The sequence below is a fragment of the Vicugna pacos genome, chromosome 35 (assembly GCF_048564905.1).
Source record: "Vicugna pacos chromosome 35, VicPac4, whole genome shotgun sequence".
NCBI lineage: Eukaryota > Metazoa > Chordata > Mammalia > Artiodactyla > Camelidae > Vicugna > Vicugna pacos.
Genome location: NC_133021.1, coordinates 20,516,780 through 20,532,334, shown reverse-complemented (window position 1 = coordinate 20,532,334; position 15,555 = coordinate 20,516,780). Strand labels below are relative to the sequence as shown.

The 15,555-nt window shown below is 44.1% G+C and overlaps 1 protein-coding gene and 1 long non-coding RNA gene across 4 annotated transcripts in view; one reads left to right on the top strand and one right to left on the bottom strand.

Moving 5' to 3' along the window:
* Positions 1-889: 889 nt before the first annotated feature.
* LOC140691376 (uncharacterized) lies at positions 890-2,909 on the bottom strand. The gene is made up of 2 exons (XR_012067003.1): positions 2,866-2,909; positions 890-2,080 (listed from the first exon to the last, which is right to left on the bottom strand). It is a non-coding gene; the product is annotated as an uncharacterized lncRNA (long non-coding RNA).
* The window catches only part of RSU1 (Ras suppressor protein 1), a 158,554-nt gene continuing 144,224 nt past the window's right edge, over positions 1,226-15,555 (top strand). Inside the window, exons 1-2 of one of the 3 annotated variants that reach the window (XM_015249936.3) lie at positions 1,226-1,424; positions 1,671-1,782. In XM_015249936.3, coding sequence (XP_015105422.1) covers positions 1,674-1,782 — 109 coding nt within the window. In that variant the 5' untranslated portion in view covers positions 1,226-1,424; positions 1,671-1,673. Of the gene's footprint in view, positions 1,435-1,670; positions 1,783-3,038; positions 3,176-15,555 lie in introns of those variants that run through there. The other 2 variants (XM_015249937.3, XM_072954877.1) reach the window with 2 other exon arrangements.

Sequence of the window (15,555 nt, the reverse complement as noted above, 5' to 3'; positions counted from 1 at the left end):
GGCTGGAAAGAAATTTCAAAGGAATAACAGAAAACAATTTCCAGAGGGAAAGAGAGAAATGAATCTTCCTCTGAAAAGGACCCAAAAGCACTAAACAGATTAAGTGAAAAAGGACACTACTCCCAACAGATACTATGGTGAAATTTCGGCATGATCAATCAAAGATCACAAACGCTTCCCAAGGGAAAACGACAGCTCCCTGCAAAGATTTGAGGAGACTGATACATTTATGGCCATCAACACAGGAAACATTAGTCGGTGGGACTCTGCCACTGAGATTTAAGAGATACTGATTTTGAACCCAAAATTACACGCTAGTCAAATGATCAAAGGTGTGGGCAAAATAAAACATCTTGAAACATTCAACAACTCAACAGTTGTGCCTCCTACACATTGTTTTAGAGAAAGTTACTTGAAGGGTATAGGCACTCCAGCTAAATGCCTATACAAGTGTCTGTTTAAAACCAGGAACAAAGTGAAAATAAATTATAGATAACCTCTCAGCTGGAGGGCCAGAATCAGTCTAAGAGCAGTAAGTTAGTAGATTCCTAAAGTCTTCAAGAAAAATCCATTGGATTCCAAACAGTGGGGAGTAATGAAAAGCTTAAGGTACAAGAAGAAAAAGAAAACACTTTAAAATTCTAGTTAAAAAAAGAAAAGAAAATTGTGTAAGGAAATCATCATTCAATAGAAAGCAAACTAAACTGTGACTTAACTTTGTAGGATAAGAACAGATAAGTCACGTATTTATCTGGTGACTGCGACCTGGGGGCCAGGATGCACAGACCACCAAGGAGTTCTTGCTTTGAGGAGCTCACAATATAGCGGGAGGCACAACTGTGAGAAAGGGACTCGGGGTAGCAACTTCCCATAAGCGGAACCACAAGGCAGCAGCACACGCAGAAAATTTACTTGACGCTTCCCCGCGCCCCAGCTTGACCTACAAACCACTCCGTCGCAGCCGCTCCCAGAGCTCCCCGGCTTCCGCCCACAGGTCTCTGGCTTCGAGCTGCTCACTGAGCCTGACCCAAACTAGTGCGCAGGCGCCGATCCAGTCCAATCGGATTCTCCAACCCGGGGTTGGGGGGGTGGATTCCAGAGGGATGGACTAACCTCTGGGGTGGGTGGAGTCTCGAGGCCGAATAGCAGACGTGATTGGCCAGCCGCGGGGTAGGCAGTCTCTTATGGGCCGAGCCTCGCCCTGAGCCACGTCTAGGGAACTGTTCTCCTAATTTGGGAAGGGTCGGGCGCGGGCGGGGCGTGCAGCTGCGAGCCGCACGGTGTGCGCCTGCGCTGTGCGCCGGGACAGGGTGTGTTCCTCGTTCGGTTGCTCGTTTTGCGCAGGTCGAGTGCATCTCTCGGCGCGCGGTTTCGCTCTGCGGAAGCCTGTCGTTCCCACGCCCTGTGAGGTGCTGCTCTCCGCAGTGAGTGTGTGTGAGTGGTACTGCACTTGCGTTTGCTTCTCTGCACGGCGGGAATGGTGCCTGGACCCTTCCCACTGCCCTGTCCCGCCCTCTCCATCCCCCTCCCTGCACCCGGATCCTGCCCGCTGCTGCCCACTTCCCAGGGCCAGGGGAAACCTGGAGAGTGCCAGCCCGGGGTTCTCTCACTTTTATCCCTGCAGCCTGCCAGCCGTCGCCCACGTGCTGTTTTGTTGTCGTTTGGTACAGATCATGTCCAAGTCTCTGAAAAAGTTGGTGGAGGAGAGCCGGGAGAAGAATCAGCCGGAAGTGGACATGAGTGACCGGGGCATCTCCAACATGCTGGATGTCAACGGCCTTTGTAAGTTCCCTGGAGGCCCTTCCCCTTGGAGGAGCTGGAGGGACTTCTGAGTATAACAAGTAATTGAGACGTTACAGTGGTTTAAGTCCCACTTGTTGCTTGTAAACAGCACTTGTCAAGGGCTTAGCTGTCAGAATTTGTTCTGTCCCAGCTGGAAAACGGACAGGAGAGGCAGGATGAGAATCACACAGACTCTTGCTGCTGTACATCACCAGTTGTCCATGCTGAGTGATGGCATTGGGGTGGACCAAAGATTATTTCTGAATAATTTTTCTATTCCCTTAATACAGTCTTTGCCCTTTGAACAAATGTCACGCAAAAACTACGTAAGTATTTTTGTGTCTGGAGTAAGTTAAACATTTCTAGACTTCTTCTATCTTTTTCTGGGTTTATTCTCCTAACTTCATTAAGGCTTTTATGTCCTCTTGTGCTACTGTGATGTCTTCCTAACTTTCCCTCTTGCCTTCAGTTTTACTGCCCCTGTACTTTTAGGCTCTGTATTGCTTTCAGTGTTATTTTCCTGCGGCACACATTTTATTGTAACTCTCTCCTTGAAATCAGGGGTGGCAAACTCAAATGCCTTCTGGGGCTGGTTGAGGATGGTCATGAGTTCCATAATAGGGATCCCATCTGAAGAGGGCAGCCGCTACGTCTGCTGTCAGAGCCAAATAATTGTCACTGGCCCACGTTTGCCAGACTTTTATTTTTTTTATGAAGCCAAGAATCCAGACTTTTATATGAAAATTCCTAACTTTTAGATACTGGCAACTAATTCCAACATGTTAGATGTGAATTCAAACCCTTCTTCAGGCTGACTGTGGCTGAAGTTTGGACCTTCTCCCTTAAACATTTCTCCTGGGTGTCCATTAGCAATGGTAAGGCTCCAAGTTCATTAGGGTGACATGTTCCTTTCTGAATCTGACCACAATCTACCTTAGCTCCTGTTCCTTCCATGCATCTGGTGTCCCCACCATCCTGAACTGATAGTCCTTCCTGAACCAGGGCAGCCTTTCAGGTCTCTATGCCTTTAGAAATATTGTTTCCTCTTCCTCCCTCTGCTTCACCCCAGATCCTGCTACTTACCTGCCAAAGTTCAGCTCACTTGTCACAGCCTTCATTGTGAAGCCATCTCTGTCTGTATCACACTGACATAGTCACTTCCAAGGACATACCTTGCTTTGTGACTCCTGTTACACAGGACTGTGATGCGTTCTTAGTCTAAGCACCTCTCTTCTCCACTGGCTTGCTGGCGGCACTAAACCTGTGCAATATTCACAGGTACCTACCTTCTTTATGATCATGCCTGGAACAGAGCAGGTGCTCAAAAATGTTTGATGGATGAAGGAAAGAAGGATGGATTAGGCCGGCGAGTCGATGAGACCCAGACCAGGAGGTGACATGGGAGAAGGGGAGATGTCTGGGAGACCCCAAAAGATGATGCTTGTTGGGCACAGAGAGGGGAAGGTTACTGTGAATGCTTCGTTTGTGCCTGGGACGGAGCTTGGGAGGTGCCGCTGATTCCTCTCTGCAAAGGCAAGGGGACGAGAGGCCATAGCTGATGTGCATTTGGTAATCCTTAGGGAGACACCTGCCAGTTAGTTTCCCTTTTGTGCGAGTTAGCATCTCAGCCTCCTGGGAATGTGCTGGCCTCTCTCAGCTGTGATGGTTTCTTGGTGGCAGTGAGAGAGCAGGTGTCTCTGGTCCTGAATTGGCACTGAAGATCAGGATGTGTCCCTGCACTGCCTCTGCCCTGCGGGGGCCGTGGTGGTACCTCAGGGAACCTCAGGGACCACAGCTTTGAAGAGGATTCTTTGTGTAATGTTTATAAGCAGGGAAACTGGCTTATTATAGTCCCTATTTCAGTTCAGTTGTGTTATCTCTTTGAAGCCTTGGCTTTCATTGGAGAAGAAAAGATAGCCACTTGCTTCCTGAAACAGGTGTTTCCGGTGTCATATGAGGTGCTGGAAAACAAGATAATTTTTTTTCCCCAAAAAGTGGCTTTGGGAAAAGCCTTGGGGAGTTCAGTGGAAGTGAATTTGGAGAGTCCACCATCTCTGGCCTTTGGAGGGTGGTTGACCCCAGGAGTGGCTGCTGACACTCCCCGACTTCTGGAGTCTAGAGGGTCCCAGGATGCCTTCAGGGTCCCCTCCTCCGCTGGGACTCATTTCTCAGTAGTGCACGTAGCGCTTACTCTCTATATTTTAATATTTTACATACTAAGATGTTTGGCATGATGACGTTAGCTGTAGTATAAGAATTCCTATAGTCTTTAACTTGTAAAAACTTTAACTGTAATCATTAGGTTTTATGTATTAATATCAAGATTAAGTTCACAGGACAGTTGATTTGCACAGGCAGAGAATGGTTATCGTGTCTCAGGCTTTCCTTTCATTATCTTTGTTTAGTTTCTCAAATGATGAGCAAGAATTCAGCTTTGAAGGTAAGAGTGGAGGTTGTGTGCTTGGGAGAGTTGTGTCTTATAACTGCAGCCCTTCCTTCCTCTGAGACAGTCAGTTGCCTTTAAAAAATATTCTCAGGAGTTTGGGCACCAAAAACTTTCTGATGGGGAAGGCTCCCTAGGCTGGAGACACACATCAGACAGGTCCTAGAGTTTTCTGTCAGTCCAGCCAGATGCTGGATGTGGTCAGGTCCTACCCTGGGAGGCAGACATGGTCCAGTGCTCCCACGTCGGGCCTCGGAGTTCAGGTGGTCCGTCTTCCACTTAGCACTGTGCGACTTCAGAGAAGTGACTTAACCTTTCTGAGCCTCACGCTCCTCCTCATCAAATGGAAACGCAGGTACCCACTTGGTGTTGCTGGGTTGGTGCTGAGCGTGCTGTTTCACGTCAGGTGCCCAGCATCGTGCCCGGACTGCGTGCATGCATGGTGACTTTGTACGACTGTCCAGAGAGAGCGTGTAAGCCCCGGGGTAACCAGTCCCAATGTAGTGGATGGCCTGAACCAGGGATAGGCTGGTTAATTAGACCGGGCAAGGCCTCTGTGTGTGTTGTGTGTTGATGCTTTCTGTGTGGCTTCACAGAACCTGGTGTGTTTGGGCCGTTTGCCTAGGATCCTGACAGATTTCTATTGCTGTTTCCTTCAAATGATCCCTCCGTATATTTCTTTCATTTCCGCCCGCTACAGGGCATGTAATCTACACACACATTCTCCTTAAAGCTTCCAGGAGTAATGGTACCAATTCTGTGCTTTTTTATTCAAGAGGTTTCACTGCAGAATCTCTCCCACACTGCACTCTTCATCTGGGTGATAAAATTGCTCTTGAAGGGCCCTGTAATCAGCTTCAGCTTTGGTGGGAGCAGAGAGTCCCAGCAGTGGCCAGAGAACCTTTTATCATTTCCTTCTTTTTTTTTTTTTAAGTTTTTTATGACTTTTTGATCTCATCATGCTTATTGCCCTCTGGGTGTCAAAACCTGTATCTTTTTTTTTTATTTTTATTTCAGGTTAGACTGAAATATCTCTCTGATAAATCTTAGAAAAGTCAGCTGCCTCTGAGGAAGTTGCCTTTCTAAAGGACCCTGCAAAATAATCAACAGAGGTTACACCTTTGTTGATTAACGAACAAAGGCTGGTTATCTGGATGGGCTGTTAAACCAGGAGGTGGTCATGCCTGTTAGGAATTTTCATCATTATAGGACTTCTTCGGGGTAAAGATAAAAGAGCTGTGAAGACCATGTTATTTTCACCGTAATCTTCATTAAGACCTTTTAAATTTTTTGCTCCTCTAACTTGCACATTAAAGGCCGCCTTTGTGTTTTGAAACGTGCATGCCTGGGCAGTCCCTTCCTGTCTCTCTCCAGCCAGCCTCCTCCGCCCAGTGTTAACTGATGCTCATTGAAGAAGTGATGGCTTGCTTTCCACAGGACTCCATCCTCTGTCACCTCCTCTGAGAAGCTCTCTAGGACTAAATTTTAACCCCCATCCCATCCAGCCTGGCTTAAGCGTCCCTCATGGGTCTGGTGTGCACACCTCTGTTGCGTCTGTACTTGGCGCCTGGGAAAAGTTTCATGGAGAAGGTTACTGTCACCATCTCATTAGAATTGTTATCATCCTCATCCTCATCCTCATGCTGATCCTGCAGTTTACAGCTGCGGACGCAGAGATCTTCCGAGCGTTTGTACCTTGCTCCACGTTACACAGACAGTATGGAGCAGGGTCAGGATTTGAACCAGGCCATCAGACTTCAGAAGCTATGTTCTTACCTGCTGCCATCTAGCCCTGCTCATGTCGCCACTGTTTTAGACAGACAAGCTCACAAAGATAAAATGGCTAATTCAGCAAGTGTACCCTGGGTGTCTACTGGCAATCTGGTCCCATTCTAGAAGCCACAGTACCTGCCCTGCAGGGCTATTGATTCTGTATCGATTCAGGGGTTGAGGGATATGTCCGGGGATGCCGACCCTCCCAAACTCTTGCCAATGGGAACCTTCTTCTCCGAATACACATAGTTTTTAAAAGATCCATTTCAAGAAAGCTTTACTGACGTATTCCTGTGGATAAATGCACCTATAACAGTGCAGCATGACAGATTTTCAAACCAAGAAACAGAATGCAGTTGGCATCTCCCAGTCACTGTCCTCTCAAGACAGGGTCCTGACTCTGACAGCATAGACTCCCTTTACCTGTGATGCACATCACTGAAAACAAGAGGATTTAGGGTGCACTCTTTACTGTTTCTCACGCTCAGCATCCTGTTCATGAGATTCCTTTGTGTTATGAAGCTGGTTATAGATCCAGGGTATGACCCTGTCCGAGTACATTCATCCACTCTGCCACTGATGGATGTCTAGGTGGTTCCCAGGCTGGGGCTGTTACCAGAAGTGCTGCTGTGACCATGTGAATGCATACGTTCCTTTCTGGAGTGGGGACTGGAATTGTTGTGTCATGGAGTGTGCTCTTACACACTTGTTGAAACAGAAGGCAAGAATCACCAAAATAGAGAAAATACTTGGAATTTAGATGATGGGCAAAAAGGCTTACCATTCTTGATGCAGAACGCGCTCTCACAGACCACGCTGGTCAGGCCAGACATGGTTTTTGCTCCATACGTACGTTGCCCTCTTTCGAAAAAAAAATCACTCACATCTCAAGCTTTCCTCTGAGAAGTTTCTTGCTCACAGATCACTAGTGTCTGTACCAGCCACTGGCAAACTTGTCTACACATTAGATTCACCCCAGGAACTTCAAAACACTCCCAGTGCTCAGGCCACACCCCAGAGCAATGGGAGAAGGTCTGAATGTAGAAATAGTTATCAGAAATTTTGCTATTTAAAAGAATATGTTTGCATCCGTACCCACCACAGCCTCACGGTCACTGACCTTGTTCAAGTGCAGATCATTCATCCGTGGCCTGTGGGAACCTCTTGCAGTTGACTCTCCCCTCCACTGGACATGACCAAAGACTGGCCTTGTAACTTCCCTGCCATCTGCAGCAACAGGCTCTTCCCGATGTGTCTGTGAATTCCCGTCGGAGACCTAGAGTGGGCTGTCCTCACAGCAACCCTGTTTCTGTCTGTCTGTCTTAGTGGGAAGTATTTTAGGGCCACAATCTGGGCTACACACGTACTCATTATTCCTGGGTAATTAATGACCTTTAGGGCTTCTTAGTGAATAGAGCTAAGAATACATATATGTATGTGTAAATGTTTATATATATGTATATATGTTTATATTATACACACAGAAATGCATATATATATATATGTAAAGATTAAAATGTCTAATGCGTTCATACTGGTAGGTCCAATTCAAATATGAGGCTGTAAGGCTTTTAACTTCTTTCCCACTACGTCTTTACTTTTCTTCCACTCTGAGAAGCCTGCTTCTCAGGGATACAAATGATGACAGAATTAGAATATCACACAGTTCCTTATTTAGTACATTACACACAAGTGATAAATTACACACAGTTACCTGTGCTGATATTAACCACCGCCACCAGTTTTGGAGAAAACGGTTGTTTTGTACATACTCTATCCCCATTCTCCTTGTTAAAAAAAAAAAATTATGCTTCCATTTTTACAGCCATTTCCCGTTATTGACCCTCTGCATCTTCCCCTGTTGTTAACATCTGGCATGCCAGTGCTACGTTTGTTGCAGTTAATGAACCAGTATTGATACATTATTATTAGCTAAAATCCGTAGTGTACATTGTGTTGTGGCTTCTGACATAGCAGCGTAGTGTCGTTTCACTACCCCAAATACCACCTGTGTTCTGCTTTTCCCTGTCTCCCGCATCACTTCCCACCGAACCCCAGGCAGCCGCTGAAATTCTATGTGTATAGTTTTGCCTTTTCCAGAGCCTGGTGTAGGTGAAGTCCTGTAGTATGTAACCTTCACAGAAAGGCTTCTTTTACTTAGCAATATGCATTCAAGTTTCTTCTGTCTTTGCTTGGCATGATAGCTGGTGTGTTTTGATTATTGAATAACCTTTCATTGTCTGGATGCACCAGTTTGTTGATCCTTTCACCTGTTAGAGGACTTCTTGGTTGCTTCCAAATTGTTAGTTATGAGTAAAGCTGCTATAAACATCTGTGCGCAGATTTTTGTGCGAACAAATTTTTTTGACTCCTTTAGGTAAATGCGAAGGAAAATGATCGCTGGGTTGAATGGTAAGAATCTGTTTGGTGTAAACTATCTTCCAAAGTGGCTGCACTGTTTTGCATATCCCCCAGCAGTGAATGAGGGTTCCTGTTGCTTCACATCCCTGCCAGAATTTGGTGGTGTCAGTTGTGTGGATTTCAGTCATTCTAATAAATGTATACTGGTATCTTGTTTTAGTGTGGAGTTCATTAATGGCATCTGATGTGGAAATAAGCTTATTTGCCACCTGTATATCTTCTTTGATGAGGTGTCTGTTAAGCTTTTTGGCCCATTTTTTAATTGGGTGGTTTGTTTTCTTACTGTTGACTTTTTAAAGTTCTTTGTGTATTTTTTTAAATTGAAGTACAGTCAATTACAATGTATCAATTTCTGGTGTATAGCACAATGTCTCAGTCATGCATATACATATATATAATTCGTTTTCATTTTTTTTTCCATTGAAGGTTATTACAAGATATAGTTCCCTATACTGTACAAAAGAAACTTAATAAAAGTCAATTTATATATACAGTGGCTAACATTTATAAATCTCAGACTCCCAAATTTATCCCCTCCCACTTCCTTTCCCTAGTAACCATAAGATTGTTTACTATGTCTGTGAGTCTGTTTTGTAGATGAGTTCATGGTGTCTTTTTTTTTTTAAGAGTCCATGTATGAGTGATATCATATGGTATTTTTCTTTCTCTTTCTGGTTTAATTCACTTAGAATGACGATCTTTAGGTCCATCCATGTTTCTGCAAATGGCATTATTTATTTTAGTCTTTTTTAGGGCTGAGTAGTATTCCATTGTATAAATATACTACAATTTCTTTATCATGTCATCTGGTTCTTTGTGTATTTTGGAAGGAGGTCCCACACCAAATATATGTTGTGTAAAAATTTTGTCTCAGTCTATGACTTTTTTTCCCTTATTGTTAATATTGTCTTTCACAGAGGAGAAATTTTTCATTTTAATCAAGTCACAGTTAATGCTTTTTTTTTTTTTTTTGATAGTGCTTTTGGTGGTGGATCTGAGAAGTCATCACCAGATCAAGGGCTGCTTAGATTTTCTGCTGTCTTGTATTCTGGGACTTAATCCTTTTATATTTCACATTTAGGTCTCTGAACGATTTTGAGTTAATGTTTGTCAAAGGTGTAAGTTCTGTGTCTAGATTCTTTTTTTTTTTGGTAAATGTCAAATTCCAGCCCCATTTGTTGAAAAGATTATCCCTTTTCCATTGAATTGCTTTTGCTCCTTTGTCAGAGATCAGTTGACTGTATTTGTGTGGATCTATTTCTGGGCTCTCTCCTGTTCCATTGATCTATTTGTGTGTTTCTTTCACCAATTGCTGGCTATGGATTTCTAGTAAGTTTTGAGTTGGATCATGCCAATTTTCTGAGTTTGTTTTTCTTTTTCAGTATTTTATTGGCTATTCTGGGTCACTGGGCTTTCCATATAAACTTCAGAATCAGTTTGTCGACATTCACAAAATAAACTTGCTATGATTTTCATTGAGACTGCATTTAATCTCTAGATCAAGTTAGGAAGAACTGACTGGCCAGGGGTGGGACTGAAATCAAAGTTCCAGCCCTCTATTCACAGGGCTGGCTGCCCTGGCCACCATCCTCCATCCTTAGAAACTTCCCAAAGCCACCTTATAAACATAACAAAGACACCTTTGTTGCTCTCTTCGCCTAAGAAATTCCCAGGGTTTTCTGAGCTTTGTGGCAGAATAGAGAAGACCACCAAATATATTCATGTTTCTTACTATAAATCACAGAGTCACACTTGGTCTCTGTTTTTCCTTTCTCGCTCAGTTTGGATTCCAGCTCCTGGAGGGAGCCCTAGGTGGTCAATTTTCAGGTCCCAGGGGCTGGACGTCCCATCAGCTCTTCCCAGAGGCCCTCCTCTGTTGGGGTGGGCACAGCCCCCGACTTTCAGCATCTCCCCTGGGATAGGTCAGCCATGTTTTCTAGTGGATTGGTTGGCTCTTAGGGGTTCTCTGTCCCCTGGTGTTCAGGGCACCCTTTGTCTCTCCGCTTTCCCCACACAGATGCCGAGGTCATGCCGGTCCTCTGGGTTACGGTTGTTTGTTCCCACCCACTTGTATTTGGGAGCTTGTGGGGACACTTTATCCCCTTGTTTTATTCTGAATCATGTCCTTGGGTTTTTGATGGCTCTCTAGTTACTGTCTGTTGTATGGATTCAAGATTCCGGAAGCAGGTTGTCATGCCTCCACTGTCTTCCCAAAACTCACTATTTTTTTTTTTTGAAGCACTTACTCTTTGAATTTTTTGGTTTTTATTGTAGTATAATCAGTTTACAATGTTACATCAATTTCTGGCGCATGATGTTTCAGTCATACATATACACGTTAGTTTTCGTATTCTTTCTCATTATAGGTGACTACAAGATATTGAATATAGTTCCCTGTGCTATACAGAAGAAACTTGTTGTTTATCTATCATTTTAATCTAAGGGTTGCAGGTTTGATGTCTGTGTTTCTTTGTTACCAGGAGGAGATGTAGGGACATGCTGTAGCGGATGAGAAAACACATACCTAGGTTTGGGTCATGGGCAGCGGACAGCTGGTGTCAGTCCAGGAGACTGGGAATCTGGGGCTGGAGGGATGGTGTCGGGCAGCAGCCGAGAGCCAGGGGCACAAACCTCGAGGCCCTGCCTGCAAGACCACATCCCGGGTGGGTGCGGGTGGGAGCTGACAGCACAGAGGTCCTCGGGTACTCAGTGGCTGTCGGAGGGTTCCAGATGCTCTGAGCTCTGAGAACCACCTGGCTCTGCGTGAGAGGGTCTAGCATTCTGACTCTTCCTGCTTCTCAAGGGGGCGTGGCCACCAGGGAAACATGGCTCTTGGGTTGAGGATAAGAAGTGTGGAGGGAGGTTGAGGTGGGGGCAGAGAGAATTGAGGAATCAGAGACATGTCCACCATCAGCCCCTGGGAAGCAGAGAGTGCCTGTCCCCACACCACCCCGCCGCCCCCTGCCCCAGCTGCCTTGTCTGTGGGCAGGGGGTGCAAGAACTTGGCCGTATTGTCTGACGTGGAAGGCATGCACATCTGATGCTGCCCTGGCTTCATTTTGGCGGAAAAAAATGAACCTGTGGACTGACTTTTTTTGGACATCATAAAATGATATACAGTCACCCACTTGTGGGTATTTGTTTTGCTGTAGTTGATTCACCACTGAAAAATGAGGTCAGAATTAATTAGATTCTCTCATTTGGAAACAGCTTTAAAAGGGTCCCCTCTGCTTACTAGCTCGGAAACCATGGGCAGGTTACCTAATCTGGTCCTCATTTTTCTCGTCTAAAATGGGGAGGGAGGCAGGGAATAAAAGTGCTGCCATAGGATTATTGTGAGGCGTAGACGAGGTAGTGAAGTTCTTAGAACAGTGGCAACCGCATTTTAAGCCTTTGGTAAACATTAGCTCTTGTTTTTACGTTAACATTTTGGATTCTAATGAGCGGCTGTGCCGTGCCCAGCCTAGTTTATTGATGTAGGAGGCATTGCATGAATAGTAGTTCCTTCTTTTCTTCTCTGTTTTGTATGTTTCACAGGATCAAGTAATTTAATTCAGCCTTTCATTTAAAGATGAGGAATTTGCCCTTAGGAAAAAAATCCAGTAATTTCTTTTTTTTCCCCCGCTCAGGGTCTCATGGAATTATCATCTGGGTCTCGCACTGCTTGAAACTTCCTATCCTTGCTGGGCTCTCAGTCACTTTATGTGACTGTCACGTTATTCAAGATAGAAAGGGCTCTTCACATTCAAGTTTATACTCTTTACTGGTACGAACCTCCGCCGTCTGGAGAAGAAGACCCTGCCCAAGCGTGGATATTATTTTTCCAGTTTAGAAAGAATGAGCTCAAGATGTAGAAAGTGGAAACCTTGGTTAGAGCCTCAGTTCTGATCCGGGGGAACCTTAGAAAAATCAGTGTGCCTCTTGGCCACGGTTCCCCGACCGTCAGTTGAGGAGCTTAAGCTTTTTTTCTATAACTGATTTCTAGAGCCACGCCTGTTTTATGTGACACAAATAAAACAGTTTATGCTGGAACAATTAGTCAATATGGATAGGTAAAAAAAGAAAAAAAAAAAAAGGAAGGGGAGGAGAAAAAGGGAGGAAGACAGATGGGCAGATAAAGAATAAAGTGGATTCTGGACCTTGAAGATTTTACTAACCCTGAAAATACTTCCCAGCAGTTTCCTTTTTAAAATTTTTTAATTAATTTTTTTTAATTCTAGTAGAGTTGATTTACAGTGTTGTAGATCCTGATGTACAGCATAATGATTCGGTTCTATGTATATGCACATATATCTCTGTATCTGTTCTTTTTCAGTTTTTTAAATTATAGGCTATTACAAGAAATTGAATGTAGTTCCCTGTGCTGTACAGTAGGACTTTGTTTTTTTTAGTCTATTTTTATATGTAATAGTGTGTACATGTTAATCCCAGGCTCCTAATTTATCCCTCCCCACTGTTTCTCCTTTGGTAAACATGAATTTATTTTGCGTCTGTGAGTCTGTTTCTGTTGTGCAAATAAGTTCACTTGTATCATTTTTTTGATCTCACATATAAATGATATCATATAATAGTTATCTTTCACTTTCTGACTTACTTCACTTAGTATGAAAATCTCTAGGTCCATTCATGTTACTGCAAATGACATTATTTCATTCTTTTTTATAGCTGACCAGTATTCCATTGTATAAATAAACCAGAGCTTCTTTATCCAGTCATCTGTCGATGACATTTAGGTTGCTTCCATGTCTTGATTATTGTAAATAGTGCTGCTGTGGACATTGGGGTGCATGTATCTTTTTGAATTAGAGTTTCCTCCAGATATATGCCCAGGAATGGGATTGCTGGATCATACGGTAGTTCTGTTTTCAATTTTTTGAGGAATCTCCATACTGTTTTCTATAGTGGCTGCACCAAACTACATGCCCACCAGCAGTGCAGGAGGGTTCCCTTTTCTCCACGCTCTCTCCAGCATTTATCATTTGTGGACTTTTTAATGATGGCCGTTCTGACCAGTGTGAGGTGATGCCTCATTGTAGTTTTGATTTTCAGTCCTGGTAAGTGGCGATATTGAGCATCTTTTCATGTGCCTGTTGGTTTGGATGTCTTCTTTAGATCCAGCATTTCCCTTTTAATGGGAGTTCCAGGTCCACTTACTCCTCATGGTGCTGATACATTCTGCCTTGTGTCAGAGTGTTTTATTAAGCCCTCCTTGAGGACAACAGCTGTGTCCCCCTCATTCTGTCCCTGTCACACCAGCTAAGTATGGTACCTTGCAGACAGTTTGTAATTCAGGGAGCATTTGTTAAAACCATTCTACTTAGAACCCAAGGGCAAATAATGGCTGCGTATCTTAGGTAGCTCACTGTATTTTGCACTTTCATTCTCCCAGGCATCTTCCGAGTTTATCATTTTTTTTTCTTGGTCTTTTTTTCTGTGAAGGGGGGACTGCAATGACCTGTTTAGACAGGAAGGATGTGGCCGCCAGTGGTCAGTAACACAGTGCTCTGGGTCTAGCATCTTTTGACTTAATGTCCCAGTGGACGCGAAGCCCCAGGTCAGTGTCCAGCTCGTGGGGATCCTCAGCACGTGTGAGTTCTCTGCTCTTACGTGTGTACAGAAGAGGTATCATGTTTTTGTCAGTCGGCATGTACGATAAATTGCTTTCTGTTGAACGAAAAAGCAATTAACTGTGGTTGAGCAACCCTCTATCTGCAAGCAGTAGAATTCAGTCAGTAACCAATTTGGGAAAGTTGCTGTTGAAGCATTTCCGACTCACCACAGTAATTAGTGGTGCAGCAAAGGAAAGCGTTCATGCTGTCATTTTTTTTTCTTAAAGTTTTAAATTACGAATGAAATTCATAAGAAATGTTTTTATGATTCTGGGTGTGTTGATGAATATGGTATTTGTATTATATCTGGATATCAGACATTTTATTGTCTGTCTTCCCTTAAATATATTGTCAGACGCCGCATATTTAAGATCCGAATCTGTATCCTTCCACCAGGGGTTAAATAACTTCAGCCCTGAGACACGGGCAGGAGTTTTAATCATGCCTCCTGGAGACGGAAGACCCACACTGGTCAGCGTGGCTTCCTGGTGCTGACACGCGGCCGTGTCCCACCTCTCTGCGGCGTCTTCAAATCAGGGTTATTTAGGACTGTCGCTTTTTCTAGCCTTCTGGGAGCCAAAATGGAAGAGCCTTTTGGACCATCCTGTATTTTAAGTTCAAATTAATTCTGCTTTGTAGTCAACAACTTTGGGAGGAATTGAATTAATAGAGGGCACAGTTTGCAGTGTAATCTGCAGGGCTGCACAGAATTTGAATGATGTCCCCTGGAAAAGTCAAACGTGACCTTCTCTGAACATCCCAGGAGCTGTGGTGGCTGTTCTTCCAATGCAATATTTGGTACCACAAGAGCCGTCAAAAAAGAGGTACACCATTTACCTTCTGATGGTAGCCGTGTTTTTCTGGTTGCTTCCATGGAAACACAGTGTGTGAAATGAACTGACGGTTGCAATCCAGTTTTTTGGGACCAGCGTGACAGAATCTTCCATATGGAACCCAAAGATGGCCAGTTCTGACCCGTGACAAGATGGCAGAGAATTTCAGCTCCCACATCTGTGTGTTTCCAAGTCTCATTCCTTCCCCTTGTCTCACCCTGGCTGTGTTTCTTTTTTCCCTCTGGAGATAAATGTCATTCTGTGAAGCTAGAACTTTTTTACCCTCTCTCAAGTGCGACCAGAGGAATAATTTGCTTCTAATTCGCCAACTTGAAAGCTGTAGCTACAGTTTCCAGTGTGGCACGTCATGGCGGTGTGTTGAGTTATTCTGAAAGCAAGTCTGTGGTGTCATCTTATGGGGGTTTAATCATGTTTACTTCTCTTTTCTCCTGCTGCCTACTTTAAGCTGAAGGAGGAAAGAAAAAACCGAACCTATTTTAAATAGTAATACTTACTTCCTTGTGTTACTGAGAAATGATGATTCTTTTTCTAGGTGTGCTTAGCTCATCCTTTGATTTTTCTGAATTTGCTCTGTTATAATCCTGGCTGCCCCGCCCAGTCCTGTGCCTCCCTGTTTTCCATCTCTTTGCTCAGATAATCATAGAATTGCTTCCATAACCTCCAGTTTCCATAC